The sequence below is a fragment of the Gossypium raimondii genome, chromosome 11 (assembly GCF_025698545.1).
Source record: "Gossypium raimondii isolate GPD5lz chromosome 11, ASM2569854v1, whole genome shotgun sequence".
NCBI lineage: Eukaryota > Viridiplantae > Streptophyta > Magnoliopsida > Malvales > Malvaceae > Gossypium > Gossypium raimondii.
The window spans coordinates 44746022-44759333 of NC_068575.1; the positions used below are offsets into that span (position 1 = coordinate 44746022).

The 13312-nt window shown below is 35.9% G+C and overlaps 3 protein-coding genes and 1 pseudogene across 4 annotated transcripts; 3 read left to right on the forward strand and 1 right to left on the reverse strand.

The window, feature by feature from the left end:
- The first annotated feature begins 1041 nt into the window (after positions 1 to 1041).
- LOC105803683 (3-dehydroquinate synthase, chloroplastic) lies at positions 1042 to 3947 on the forward strand. 2 transcript variants are annotated; one of them, XR_008190631.1, is made up of 8 exons: positions 1042 to 1583; positions 1670 to 1820; positions 1933 to 2100; positions 2182 to 2408; positions 2715 to 2838; positions 3248 to 3305; positions 3392 to 3535; positions 3622 to 3697. XR_008190631.1 is itself a non-coding variant. In XM_012636044.2 (8 exons), the coding sequence occupies exons 1-8, from the start codon at positions 1234 to 1236 to the stop codon at positions 3751 to 3753; spliced, it is 1359 nt and encodes a 452-aa protein (XP_012491498.1). In that variant the 5' UTR covers positions 1042 to 1233; the 3' UTR covers positions 3754 to 3947. The 2 variants fall into 2 exon arrangements, 1 of the variants encoding a protein (XP_012491498.1); XM_012636044.2 differs by having other exon boundaries at positions 3248 to 3310; positions 3622 to 3947.
- LOC105803685 (rac-like GTP-binding protein ARAC1) lies at positions 3622 to 7360 on the forward strand (annotated as a pseudogene).
- A 1377-nt stretch (positions 7361 to 8737) lies between these two features.
- On the forward strand, positions 8738 to 9758 carry LOC105803686 (ubiquitin-conjugating enzyme E2-17 kDa). Its single transcript, XM_012636048.2, has 4 exons — positions 8738 to 8901; positions 8982 to 9109; positions 9247 to 9351; positions 9453 to 9758. Exons 1-4 carry the CDS (start codon positions 8832 to 8834, stop codon positions 9594 to 9596), a joined length of 447 nt encoding a protein of 148 aa, XP_012491502.1. The 5' UTR covers positions 8738 to 8831; the 3' UTR covers positions 9597 to 9758.
- A 463-nt stretch (positions 9759 to 10221) lies between these two features.
- On the reverse strand, positions 10222 to 13312 carry LOC105803684 (F-box protein At4g35930). Its single transcript, XM_012636045.2, has 6 exons — positions 13156 to 13312; positions 12986 to 13045; positions 12369 to 12815; positions 11364 to 11438; positions 11168 to 11277; positions 10222 to 11073 (listed from the first exon to the last, which is right to left on the reverse strand). The coding sequence occupies exons 3-6, from the start codon at positions 12723 to 12725 to the stop codon at positions 10812 to 10814; spliced, it is 804 nt and encodes a 267-aa protein (XP_012491499.1). The 5' UTR covers positions 12726 to 12815; positions 12986 to 13045; positions 13156 to 13312; the 3' UTR covers positions 10222 to 10811.

The following is a 13312-nucleotide window of genomic DNA, read 5'->3' on the forward strand; positions in this document are numbered from 1 at the left end:
TTAATGACTTTTTAGAAGTTCGATTATCGTTAATTTAGTTTAAAATCAGGTAATTAATCAAATTAATCGAACATAATAATTACTAATACAAATTATAGGTAGTTTTAATTGTTCAAATAAATATTACCAATTTTTTTATATGATTTATATTTGTTTTAACCAAAAATAAAAAATATATAAATTTTGATTAATTCAATTAATCAATCGAATTAACCAAGTATTTCGATTCGGTTATTTTTTTGAAAAATAGATTAAAAATTCGGTTAATACTAGTATAGTTCAGTTAACCGTTTGAACACTACTAAAGGCCTTAAGTCATTCCTACGTGTCCATTGCTTTCTTTTTATATGGTTAAGTTTCAATTTTGATCCTTCTATTTTTAAAAATATATATAACAATGTTTAAATTTTAGTTTTTATATTTATACCATGCTTAAAATTGAGATTTAATCACTATACTTTAATTTTTATTTAATTTGGTACCTCAATTTTTAACGTCATTAGTTAGTCTAAATATTTTATACTAATTAAAACATTGAGTGAATTTTAAGACTTTTTAACACCGTTAAAATTTTCTACTAAATTTAAACTCATTACAATGTTTTTTTTTTTTTGTGGCTACCAAGTCAATTTTTTAATTTCAAAATTTTCACTCCAAATGAGTTTAACAAAAGAATTTTAAAAATATTGACAACTAAACCTAAATTTCTAAATTTAAAAGTAAAATAAATAAATTTCTCAAAATAAACATATAAAAACTATACATGCAGAATAAAATAAGTAATCCAACTATAGAAGTTAAATGTAGAAAGAATTTTGTATCATGTAAAAAATATTTTTATGGTAGTAAATTGAAAATTTCAAGCATCAAAGTCAACGTGAAAACCAAAGTTAAGAATGAAATTGAGGGAAAAAAAACTTAAAAACCATATTAAACATTCAACATTAAAGTTAAAGTTAAGTAAGACAGCATATTTAGGGAAAAGAATTCCTCAAACCAACATACGGGTCGGGGCATTTGAACGCATATTTTATCACCATCGAGACGGGGTAAAAAGACCAACTAACAAAAAAGCGTCGTTTCCTTCAACAGCTCTTCCCCTTCCCCTTCCCCTTTCACCTAACCCCGTCCCCTCCTTTTTCTTCTTCAAACGAATGTTTTTGCCTACCCCTTACTGTAAACCAGAGCCGCCCTCTTTCTCGCTCGCGTTGTCCCTCACCCAAAACCCGACCCATGGCATCCATCTCCAACGCTTTCTCCCTTTCTCTCCCTTCCAACCGCATTACCAACTCCTCATCTGACTTCAACCCCATCACCTCCGCCCTTTCCCTACGGGTTAATAAACCCGCCAAGGTTTCTCTATTCGGTTCGGATTCCGGTGAGTTCAGTCCGGGACGAGTTGCTGTGTCGAAACCGAGTGGAATCGGGGGGAGGATTTGCGCCAATGCAACTCGGGTGATGGATCGACCAGTTGGTGAAAAGAGCTCCGGAGCTCCCACTATTGTCGAGGTGGATTTGGGAAATCGGAGCTACCCAATCTACATTGGGTCCGGATTGCTTGATCAACCTGAACTTCTTCAAAAGTTAGTTGATTCATTTCACTAAGATTAGTTTTTAGATTTTCGCAAAGATCGTCGTATTTAGTGTTAATGGGTTGTCGTTTCGATAGGCATGTTCATGGGAAGAAAGTTATTGTGGTAACTAATACTACAATTGCTCCTTTATATTTGGATAAAGTCGTTGAGGCCTTAACAAAAGGAAACCCCGCTGTTTCTGTGGAATATGTGATTTTACCTGATGGAGAGAAGTTCAAAGATATGGTAGGTTTTCCATATTGTTTTTTTTTTTTAAATTAACATTTTGGTTTTGAGGTATTATTGTTGATAAAACTCAATGGAAGTAATAGCAATGGTTGTGCTGTTGTGCTTATAGGACACTCTCATGAAAGTTTTTGACAAGGCCATTGAGTCGCGATTGGACAGGAGATGTACCTTTGTCGCCCTTGGAGGTGGTGTCATCGGTGACATGTGTGGGTTCGCTGCTGCCTCTTTTCTTCGCGGTGTTAATTTTATTCAGATTCCTACTACTGTTATGGCACAGGTCTTTTGATTCTGATGGATCATTTATATAGAATCGTCACATTGTGCGCAAACGTTTCATGTTTCTTGTTATTACACACAGGTGGATTCTTCGGTTGGGGGAAAAACTGGCATAAACCATCCTCTTGGGAAGAACTTGATTGGTGCTTTCTACCAACCTCAATGTGTGCTCATAGACACAGACACATTGGACACCTTGCCAGATAGGGAACTGGCATCAGGTCTTGCGGAGGTTATAAAATACGGGCTCATCAGAGATGCTGAGTTTTTTGAGTGGCAGGAAAAAGATATGGAGAAACTGATTGCAAGGTATGCAAAACTTATCAAAAGAACCGTAGCTGAACATTAGAATAAGTTGTAACTTCTTTTGAAATCTGAAACTGAGAGGACTTTTGATAACAACTGAAATTCAAAAAGGTGGTTGTCAATTTTCTGTTTGAAGCTTTTAGGGACATGCATTTTTTATCCTTAACTTTTGTGCTTTAGTATTGTGGATTCTTATGCCTCTCTTGTCTACTACAACAATATATCATATACCAGTACTGTGGTACTTTCCTCATTATTGCAAGGTATATTTCTTCAAGCCTATATGCAATCTGGTGTTGTTAATTATAGGAATCCGAATGCGATGGCTTATGCTATAAAGCGATCATGTGAAAATAAGGCTGAGGTTGTGTCATTAGATGAGAAGGAGAGTGGGTTGAGGGATACACTGAACTTGGGTCATACATCTGGTCATGTAAGTTTCTTATTTGTGCTACTGCTTATATTTACTGTTTAGCATGAGGACAAGGAATGTTTCATGAGTACATTGGTAAGCTTGATTTTTTGCTTTTGAGTGTAACTTTCTGAATTGAAGTTTTATAAAGTATCCTTGAGCTTATTTGGAATTTTATGTTGTGACTGCATGACTTGAAATACCCAGAAGGTAATTGTAAAATGGCTGTAAAACATTACAAAATTGAAGTTACCGGCAACTTGAAATTCAGAAGTGTTAAACTGTAACTATTATAATCTTTTTCTTTTAGATTGTTGGGTGGGTGGGATTTTGTGTTTATTTGGATATTGTACTTGGTTTAAAGACTTAAAAGGGGTCTGTATTTACACCAGATTTCCATAATTCTTTTCCCTGGTTTGTTTCTTTCCAGGCAATAGAAACTGGGTTTGGATATGGACAGTGGCTTCATGGAGAAGCTGTTGCAGCTGGCACGGTCTCGTGTTTGTTAATGGATTTACTTTTTATCCTCTTCCCTCTATCTGTGCTAAACATTGATTACGTGTGCTAACCTCAGGTCATGGCTGTTGACATGTCATATCGCCTTGGTTGGATTGACAGTTCAATTGTCAAACGAGTTGATGACATTTTACTACGCGCTAAGTTACCCACTGCTTCTCCTGAAACCATGACTGTGGAAATGTTCAAGTCTGTGATGGCGGTAAGAGCTCCAAGTTTTCCTTGTTCTGTCAATCTTGAACCGCTATCTCCAACACTTGACAAATACGTATTATTTTGTAATGGCAGGTAGATAAGAAGGTAGCTGATGGGCTGCTAAGGCTTATCCTTCTCAAAGGTCTTCTTGGCAACTGTGTTTTCACAGGTGAGTATGATAGAAAGGCCCTGGATGATACACTTTCTGCATTTTGCAAGTCTTAGTTCCAGGTTTTATTTATTGCTTTTTTAAGCTTTACACAGTTATTCTTCAAGATCCTTGCATCATGTATCCTAATGTCTTGCTTAGTATTCTAGGATTCTTACTTATTGAGGTCCATTGCCAAAGGCTTGTACCAAGTTGTAATGTTAGCATTTATGACGAGCCAATAAAAATAAAGCACATATATTGAAGGTTATTGAACTATGTTGTGCTACAATCTGTTTGTCTATCATAACAGGAATTTCATGAATAAGCCAATAAAACTAATTTATAATAAGGTGGTTACTCTGTTTCTCTTATTTGTTAGATCTCTGTGTAGATGCTTCAAATTCCTTTAATTCCGAAGGTTTTTTGAAGGAAAGGACAGTCAAATTGAATGTTACCGTTTTGAGGAATGTAGAACAACAATTTTGTTATACGTGGAGTTTAACCTAGTTGGTTTATGTAGCGACATTTAATAGATTTCAAGTCTTATGGCTTTACTTTAAACGCACCTGATTCAACACGGATTAGCTTTAAGTCCAATGTAGCTTGGCATACTCTGTGTATGGACTAAAAGAAAAAAAGAAAAAAACTTTGTTGCAGAATGGGGACTATCGGCACAAGTAAAAAGGATAGTTTTAGGGTTATACCAAGAAGATGAAGTCATTGACATGAATGGCTTGAAACTTGTCAAATATGAGTTTAGAATTTGCAATGGTGCCCATTATTAGCCTTGTTTGGCAGATTAGAAGTTGCCACAGGAAGACTGCAAGTTCCATGGATTGTTTATGTTTAATTTCCCAAAAAGGATTTTCAAATGTTGAATCTGCACTTGCCTACAAGTTGGATAACTAAAGCTAATGTTCAAAGATTTCCCATCAACACGATTGTTGGCACTGTTTTGAAGTATATATGTCTTTGTTTGGTACATAGTATAAATCTCATTAAATTTGATGAAAAGTCGACTTCTTTATTACTTAACCCAAAATATGATTTTTTTTTTCTTTTTGGCTGTTTCATGATGTTTAAAGACGAACAACTAAGCAACAACTTTTGACTCCCATGCATGGGGCCATTGTCTTAATGTTGATGAGCGGCCAATGCCAAACATCAAATCCAGGTTTTAAAAAATTAATTATATAATACACGCTAATTTGAATGAAGTCCGATTCAAGCTCCGATAATAAAAAACCCGAATCCAGCAAACGTTCCAAACGGCGTAATTTCCCTGCCCAGCAAATCAAAAACCTAAACTCAAAAAGCTTTTTTTTTTTTAAAGGAAATTTGTTTGCTTTTTTCATCTCTTTTTTTTCCGTAGGGTTTAGCCCATTGTGTAAAAAGTTTCCTCTTTTTATTTCCCCTCCATTTATTTTCCTACCGGAATACAGGTGGTTGATTGAAGAAGAAAAGGAATACATTGAGGGGAATTTTTACGGATTCGTGCTTTGTCCTCAGGTGTTAAGATCTGAGGCTAATCTTTTCTTTCAAGTGCCAAAAAAGAAAGAAAATGAGCGCTGTGAAGTCAATAAAGTGCGTAACTGTTGGTGATGGTGCTGTTGGTAAAACTTGTTTGTTGATTTCATACACTAGCAACACCTTTTCCTACGGTAATTTTCTCCTTTCTTTCTTTATTTTTCCCCCTTTTTGAACTATCTTTTGGGTAATTTCATGTTTAAGTTTGAATTTTACTTATTCTATTAAGAAAAAATAACTTTTGTTTTTTTCCCCTCCTTGAATGATGAACTTTTTTGAAATGGTGATGAGAAATTAGGCATTTTTTGTTTTGTTTCTGTTTTGCTGTCTGGCTTTGGGATTGAATGACGATTTACTCATTAAAGATTGGTTTTCTGTATGCAACTATTTGTGTTGAAAATGTTTGTTAAGCTGATTTCACTTATGAAATCGATTTGAAAAAAAGCATACTAAATTGTATGCCTTTATGGGATTTCAGATTTGTATCTTTGACAAAAAAAAAGTGGAAGAAAAAGGGAATTTATGGAAATAGCGAATTCAATATTCAATAAGCAAATATGAATGCTCTCTTGCTTTGCTATGTATCTTTAATATGTTACATGATTTTAGTGTTTTAATTGCAATAAACTAGGCTTCAGGGTCTTTGTGATTCCATATTCATGTAGTTCGTCTTGATACAAAGCTTAGGAGTTTTGACATTTGGAAGCTCATGATGCTAAGAATGTGTTCACCCTTTGTCTTACATTTTTCATGTTGGGGAAAAACAGGATTATGTCCCGACCGTTTTTGACAATTTCAGTGCAAATGTTGTTGTCAATGGGAGCACTGTTAATCTGGGGTTGTGGGATACTGCTGGTACTTCTCTTCTCTAACTGACCCTTTGGTTTTCATTTTTCTTTTAATATCATTGTTAGAACCATTATAGAGCTTCAGTTCATTTTTGTGGGTTTAAGTTCTATAGTTTTGGGCAACAGGACAGGAGGATTATAACAGGTTAAGACCTTTGAGTTACTGCGGAGCAGATGTGTTCATATTGGCATTTTCCCTCATTAGCAAGGCCAGTTATGAAAATGTCTCCAAAAAGGTTAGGTCAAGTTTCTTTTTTTTTTTTCAAGAAAAATTCAAACAAAGAGAATGCTTTTTACATTGACATTTAATTTATCGCATGCTGATAATTATTTTCTGCTTGTTTCCAGTGGATTCCGGAGCTAAAACATTACGCCCCTGGTGTACCAATAATTCTTGTTGGAACAAAGCATGGTAAGTTAACACATTTTCTTTCAAATAGCTTTGCTTCTGTCTTTGTACAAATAATCATGCGTACATTTTAGCACTCATTATGTTTTGTGTTTTGAAATGGGCCAGATCTTCGGGAGGATAAGCAGTTCTTTATTGATCATCCCGGAGCTGTACCCATATCTACAGCCCAGGTAAAGATATTTGTATTAGTCCATAATTTCCTGAAATATTATGCAGATATTACTTGTTTTCTTGTTGCATGGACTTCTATTATTTGCAATTATCTAGCCTTACACTTCTTTCCCTTTCTTTCTGAATCCGTAAGGGGGAGGAGCTGCAAAAGCTGATCGGATCACCAGCTTATATTGAGTGCAGTGCAAAAACGCAGGAGGTATATGTTGTTTTCTAAATATGTTTGTATAATTTATATAAAGGAAGAGGGCATCTATTTAAGGGATTTATTGACTTCACTGCAGAATGTGAAGGCAGTGTTTGATGCAGCCATCAAAGTCGTTCTTCAACCACCCAAGCAGAAGAAAAAGAAGAGCAAAGCACAAAATGCCTGCACCATATTGTGACTGGGAATAGGAAATGTAAAAAGATTAGGGCCTTCTATCCTATCCACGGTGCCTCGACTTGACCCTTTCATCACGGTGCCTCGACTTGACCCTTTCATTTTCTCATGAAGATATTAGAAACCTTGGGTCGTAATCTTTCAACTGACAACTGGAAATTTGGAACTATTACTTTAAATGCAACTCTTATGATGTTTACTTGATGAAACGAAGTTCATATATGCCAGCCTCCTCCTCTTGTCTTTGTTGTTGACATGTTTGATGTATTATAATGCACTGGAACATCTCAGTTAGGAAATTGCAGGGACAACCTTAAATTTATTGCTTAGTTGTGTTTAAAGGCTTGGTGTGTTTGTTGTTTCATACTTTTGTGCTTAGCTTCTTGCATATTGTATTTTTATATTTTCTGCTGATTGATAGATCCTTTCTTTGGGTCCTCTTGCCCGCATATCATTGATCTGCTTTATACAATTCTTAACCTTCACTCCTTGTTCATTCACATAAGTAACGTCCAGGTCCAGACATGGTCGAAATTTGTTATAAGTGAATGTTAGGCCTAGAATCAAGTCTGAAAAGTGAAAACCACCAAAGCCTTGCTCAAGGAACACCTAGATAGATAGCCAAAGATGAAGGCACTCGACAAACATGGTGAAGGCCAAGGATGCTACGCCAAAACTTGAAATGCCCTGTGGATTTCAAAACAATTTGCTTAGAATGGTGGATTTTTTTTTTTTTTTGAAAGTAGATGTGGGATGAAACAGGATATATTTTTTTAATAGTGGATATGGGCCGATTGTGGTAATTGCTTGATTCACCTATCTTGTTCTCGTATATGAAATTATCGTGGAGGTGGTAATAATTTTTAAATTATACGTTCATAGTGAAGTGGTTCAAATGAAAAAATAGAAGAGTGATGGATTTGACAATATTCGTCTTCATCATGTTCTATTACCATTTCTCTGGGATCTTCTAAGTGGACAAGTGTCCTGCTACAAAGGGTACAAAATAACTCAAATCCGTCTTCTTCCGCATTCTAACATATGTATTCAAACAGCTTAAATACTTATCCAACCACAGAAGCCATCAACACCTCCACTTGATCTCCATATCCGAACTTCACATGAAGTAGATTAAAAGTCGGATAAAGCCAGAGAAAAGGGATTTTCTTTAGGTGACAATCTAACCAATAAAAGGATTGCATCCCTGTTTTTCTTTTTCCCCCTCTTTGTGGTTGGATGTTTCATGCAAGCTATCAGTTAAGTTTTTTTATCATATTAATCTCCATGGTTCATACTGTAAAGGAGGGGTTATTTTGCCTGAATTTTCTGATTATCCTGGTATGCTGTTTGATTCTTTGATGTTATTGGCGTAATGGGGCTCATCCTTTTTCGTGGTGCCAAAAGGCATTATTTTCCAGTTGCATATGGAATCTAGATGCCTTTGCTTTGCATTTTAAAACTTGAATTCAATTATCAACCTTCCCTATTAACTCAAAGACTTTCAAAGCATCAAAACGATTTGACTTGACCTTCAAAGCCATTGAATTATTACAAATAAACAAGGACTGGGAATTACAATTCTGTGGTTACTTTATTTGAAAAAAAGAAAACAAATGAACAAAAAATGGGGTGGCAAAAAATGGACGGTTCTCAGTTCACAACTTTTTCTGGGAATTTATACTCCAGTTGGAATTGCATTGTAAATCAGGCTCAGCAAGCAAAGCTCATCCCCCTCTCACTATATAAACCAATGTTATAGTATACCTCGTAGGGACGTCAAGCAATCAAAGACTTTAAAAGACATAAGGCCTAATGGCATCAAAGAGAATTCTCAAGGAGCTGAGGGAACTGCAAAGAGACCCTCCAACTTCATGCAGTGCAGGTATATAGAGAGAGTTTAATTTGATGCAACACAATGTGTGAACTTATAGTATAGTTTTATTATTTGCGGTGAATTTATAGGTCCGGTGGCAGAAGACATGTTCCAGTGGCAAGCGACAATACTCGGCCCCGGCGACAGCCCCTATTGCGGTGGGGTTTTTATTGTTAACATCCACTTCCCTACGGACTACCCTTTCAAGCCTCCAAAGGTAATATTATTAACTATAACTCACTGGAAAACACACACACACACTTGATAAAGGGTTATGATTTCTTGACCTTTTTGCCTTGTATATATATAGATATTAATGATGAATAAATAAGTTAACAAGCATTGGGCATGCAGGTCGTGTTTAGAACCAAAGTGTTCCACCCAAACATAAACAGCAATGGGAATATTTGTTTAGATATTCTTAAAGAGCAGTGGAGTCCTGCACTCACCATTTCGAAGGTGATGCATAGATAATAGTATTAAATTTTAAACCAAAAATGGGGGAAATTTCACTAGTGAAACTGAGGCTAAATTTGGTGAAAAAAAAATGAAAAATGCAGGTTTTGCTATCGATATGTTCGCTGCTGACGGACCCAAATGCAGATGATCCACTTGTTCCTGAGATAGCTCATATATACAAGACTGACAAAGTCAAGTACGAAACGATTGCTCGTAGCTGGACTTACAAGTATGCAATGGGTTGACCCACACTTGCCCGTGTAATTTTGTTGTCACTCTACCCTCCCCCACCACAGCTTGTTTGTTTGTTTAGCTTTAGACAAATTGCCATTTAACAACCATCATCTGCTTCCACTACTTCAACCTAAACCTAAATCAAAGAATAAATATCTTTCTGGTTGATATCACTCCTGTCTCTGCTCAAATCTTATGCAATTTGGTGATACCTTAAATTTATATTGAATAAATAAAATACAAAAAGGAAAATTTTGATGATAGCGTGGAATCAAAGCAGAATGATAAAAGAAAAATAACCATTAAAAATCATATTATTTTTTTAAAAGGAAAAAGGAGAATCGTATCATATAACACAATAATAGTAGGAAAACGGGTTTCCATTTAACAGAAGAGCAACATAATCATCAAAGAAGAAGAATGCTCATTTTTCTCCAAAGATACGACACAAACACAACGTCGATGCTGATGCATACAACTACTGTCGGCAATTAGTTTACTTACTTCCATCTTGATTCTCCCTTATCTTCCTATTCTCTTCTTGTTTTTTAGCTCTCTACATTTCACTCCTTGGCCTTTCTCAATAATTGTTCACTAAATACACCCAACATGCCAACAGTTTTATAAAATGAATAGTTAACTCATAAAAACTATATAATTTTTTAAAACACCATTTAACGTAAAGAAGACACATACAAAAGTTGCTAGTTACACGCGAATACGCGATACATCAAATACTCTTTTCACCAAGGTAAAAGACTAAAAAAAAAGTGGCAATTGAGGTCCAAATCCCTAACATAAAACGAAATTTGCCACGTACCACCTGTGTGACCTCTCTATGGACTACAGCAAATGACCCTATCTATACTCCAACCATCATCTAAAGTCGCATGTCCTTGGACTAAGCATTTACGGTAACTGTACTACTTGAACAAATGTATCATAAGGACCCAACACAAGCTTCATTGACAAAGCAACCATTGATACACTTTCAAACATACCTATATGAGAATAAGATATACAAGCAAGCAAGCAACCAGTTCAAGAACCACTAAGTATTTGAGAAACCCCACATTCATAAACAAACTTCTTATAACCTAATACTGCCCATGCAAAGCTACAAAATTGCATACTTGATACTTATCTAATCTAACTACAATCTCCTATAGGAAGACAAATAAACTATACACAGAGGAACCAACGCATATGAGAGTAACACAGAAGAATCAGCGAAGCTTATTCTGAGCAACAGCCTGGCATAACTCATCCTCATAGAATAGCACTCGGTTTGAAGCCAAAGATTTGCATAATGGCTTAGGGAGAACAGATGGCACCATGCATCTCGATGGGAATCCTGAATCCTGGAATAGCACTGCAGCAATTTGCCTCAACTCAGTTACTTTAATGCGAGAAGGGGGTCGCGGACCCTGCCTTGGAGCTTTCGGGGTGTGTGGGCTTCCCATCAAATTACTTTTGCCATCACCCTTGCTGGAAACAACCACCAAAACATTGTAAACGAAATGATGAACTTTTGCTCCATGTTTTTACAGAATCTTGGAGACCTAAAACAGTTAATGCCTACCTCAGAAAGGGCCAGTGTTCTGTCACCCTAGGTGTCATAGTGCTCAGCATCTCCTGTCTTGAGCGGTCAGGTGTTGTATAATTGAAATGAAATTGCCTTGCAAGACAAACCTGTATTCAACAATATTAACGTTTCTACAACTAGGTCCACATACAAATATGGAAACGCAAACACAGGGAGGGAGAGAGAGACTTACAGCTCTTCTTATCCTTTGAGAAACATGAAAAACTGCCCTCAGTTGGTCGTGATGCAAGTGACAAAGTATTTTAACCTCAATATATCAAAAAAGAAAGGAATCAATACCTAAGGAAGGAGCATGATCTCTAAAAAGTGGAATGCAAGTCATTTCCAGTAACACCAATCATCCAAAAGGGGGAGGGGTATGTAACGTAATTTTGAACTTGAATATCAGAATTTTGGCCTCTGTATTTCTTCATATATAAAAATTAGAGACATATACCCATTGCTAGCTTATTGAAAAAATTTCCCAACTATCATATGGCAATAATCCCTAATTACCAAGGCAAAAAACGATCATGCAGATTAGCATAGATTTATATACATATATAACAAGAGAATTCTTCTACAAATCACAATCACTAAATTATAGAAGATAATGCCCTTGAATGCACCATTAATAATAAAATGTCATTGATTTTTTATCCAAAGGATTGTTTTTTCAAAGGCCATAAAGGACAAGATGGTAAAGTAAAGAGAAAGAAACTTTGAGAAGACTACATGCCGAATGCAAATTCTCATTTGATTCAAGAAATTCAGCTTGTGTTAAATTCCACTTGCTTGCAATCAAGTTTACTCTAACAATAACTAGATTTAGTTAGAGACAAAAAGAACCAATATACGTTACACTTTTATTTGAATAAATTCATTTACTAGTTTAACATTCTCAACACTGCAGTAATAAGTGGTTCTGAGCACAAAATAGAAGCAAAGTCTATAAAAATATATAACATGCAACATGATATATGCTGTACGAAAGATGCCTATCCTATATGAAAGTAAGGAACCTTTAAACAAACATCATACCTACAACCAAAAAATTAAAAAAACAATTAAGTACTTTTCAACCTCGTATTGTCCTACAGTCGAGATAAAGCACTTTTGAAGTTATTGAATGCAGTAGGCATAAAGCATTTTTAAGCCAGGCCAGTCAAACAGATTAATCAAGGGTACAAATAAATACCAGTAAATCCATTGGAAGAGACTCAAGCCTTGACTCTGATTCGAAGTCTTCAGGCCGAGGTGTCTTTGGAGTCCGCGTCATACTACTCTGCTTATGCAAATCCATGGGCGATAACATCAAAGGGATTTTCTCAGCAACCATATTTTCGATCAAAAGATTATCATCCTCCTTTTTCTTGGAACTTAATACAGCCACCCTTTTCTTCCCAAGATCGGTACACAACCTGGCAGCTGAAACTTTACTATGCCGAAGCTGAGCAAGAGTACCTGGTTTGAGATACTTACTGCTCGAACTCTTCAATCGCCTGTTCTTTTTAGCTGTCTTTAAATCCCTATCTTTAGGAGACACTTTTCCCATATTTGTGTCACTCTTCTATTCGAATCCCTTAACTGACTTATATCCCCTTTTTTTCCCAAATAATCAATCCAACAATTGAAATTTTAAAGCCTGGAATCGAATGCAAGAATGAGAATTTTCCTTTTACACTGTAACAGCATTTAGTTCCTTTTTCCAAATAAAAAAAAAACCATGAAAACTAGAAAACCAGAGATGCAAAATGAGGGCAACAAACAATCAGGAAAAGAAAACACTATGTCTGCTAAACACACAAAACTCACAGTGATTAAAGATTTGAGGTGTCGAAATCGTCGTCAATCGATCTCCCCTTCAGTTCAAAACTGAAAATAAATCAGCCAAACGAAGACAGCAGCTACTTCATCAGTAAAACGAAGCTAAGAATGACTGGGAAAAAAAACCTAAATTAAATCAAGTCAACAGAGAAACTCACCAGCCTTAAATTAGCAGAGATATCCGCGTGAAAACTCATAAAGATTAAAGAGAGGAATTTCCAGTGAGAGGCGTGTAGAGAGAGAGACTCAGAGACAGCGGTGAGAGAGAGGGAAGATAATGGGTGGCTAGGGTTGGCTCTTTATTTGAATTTCTCT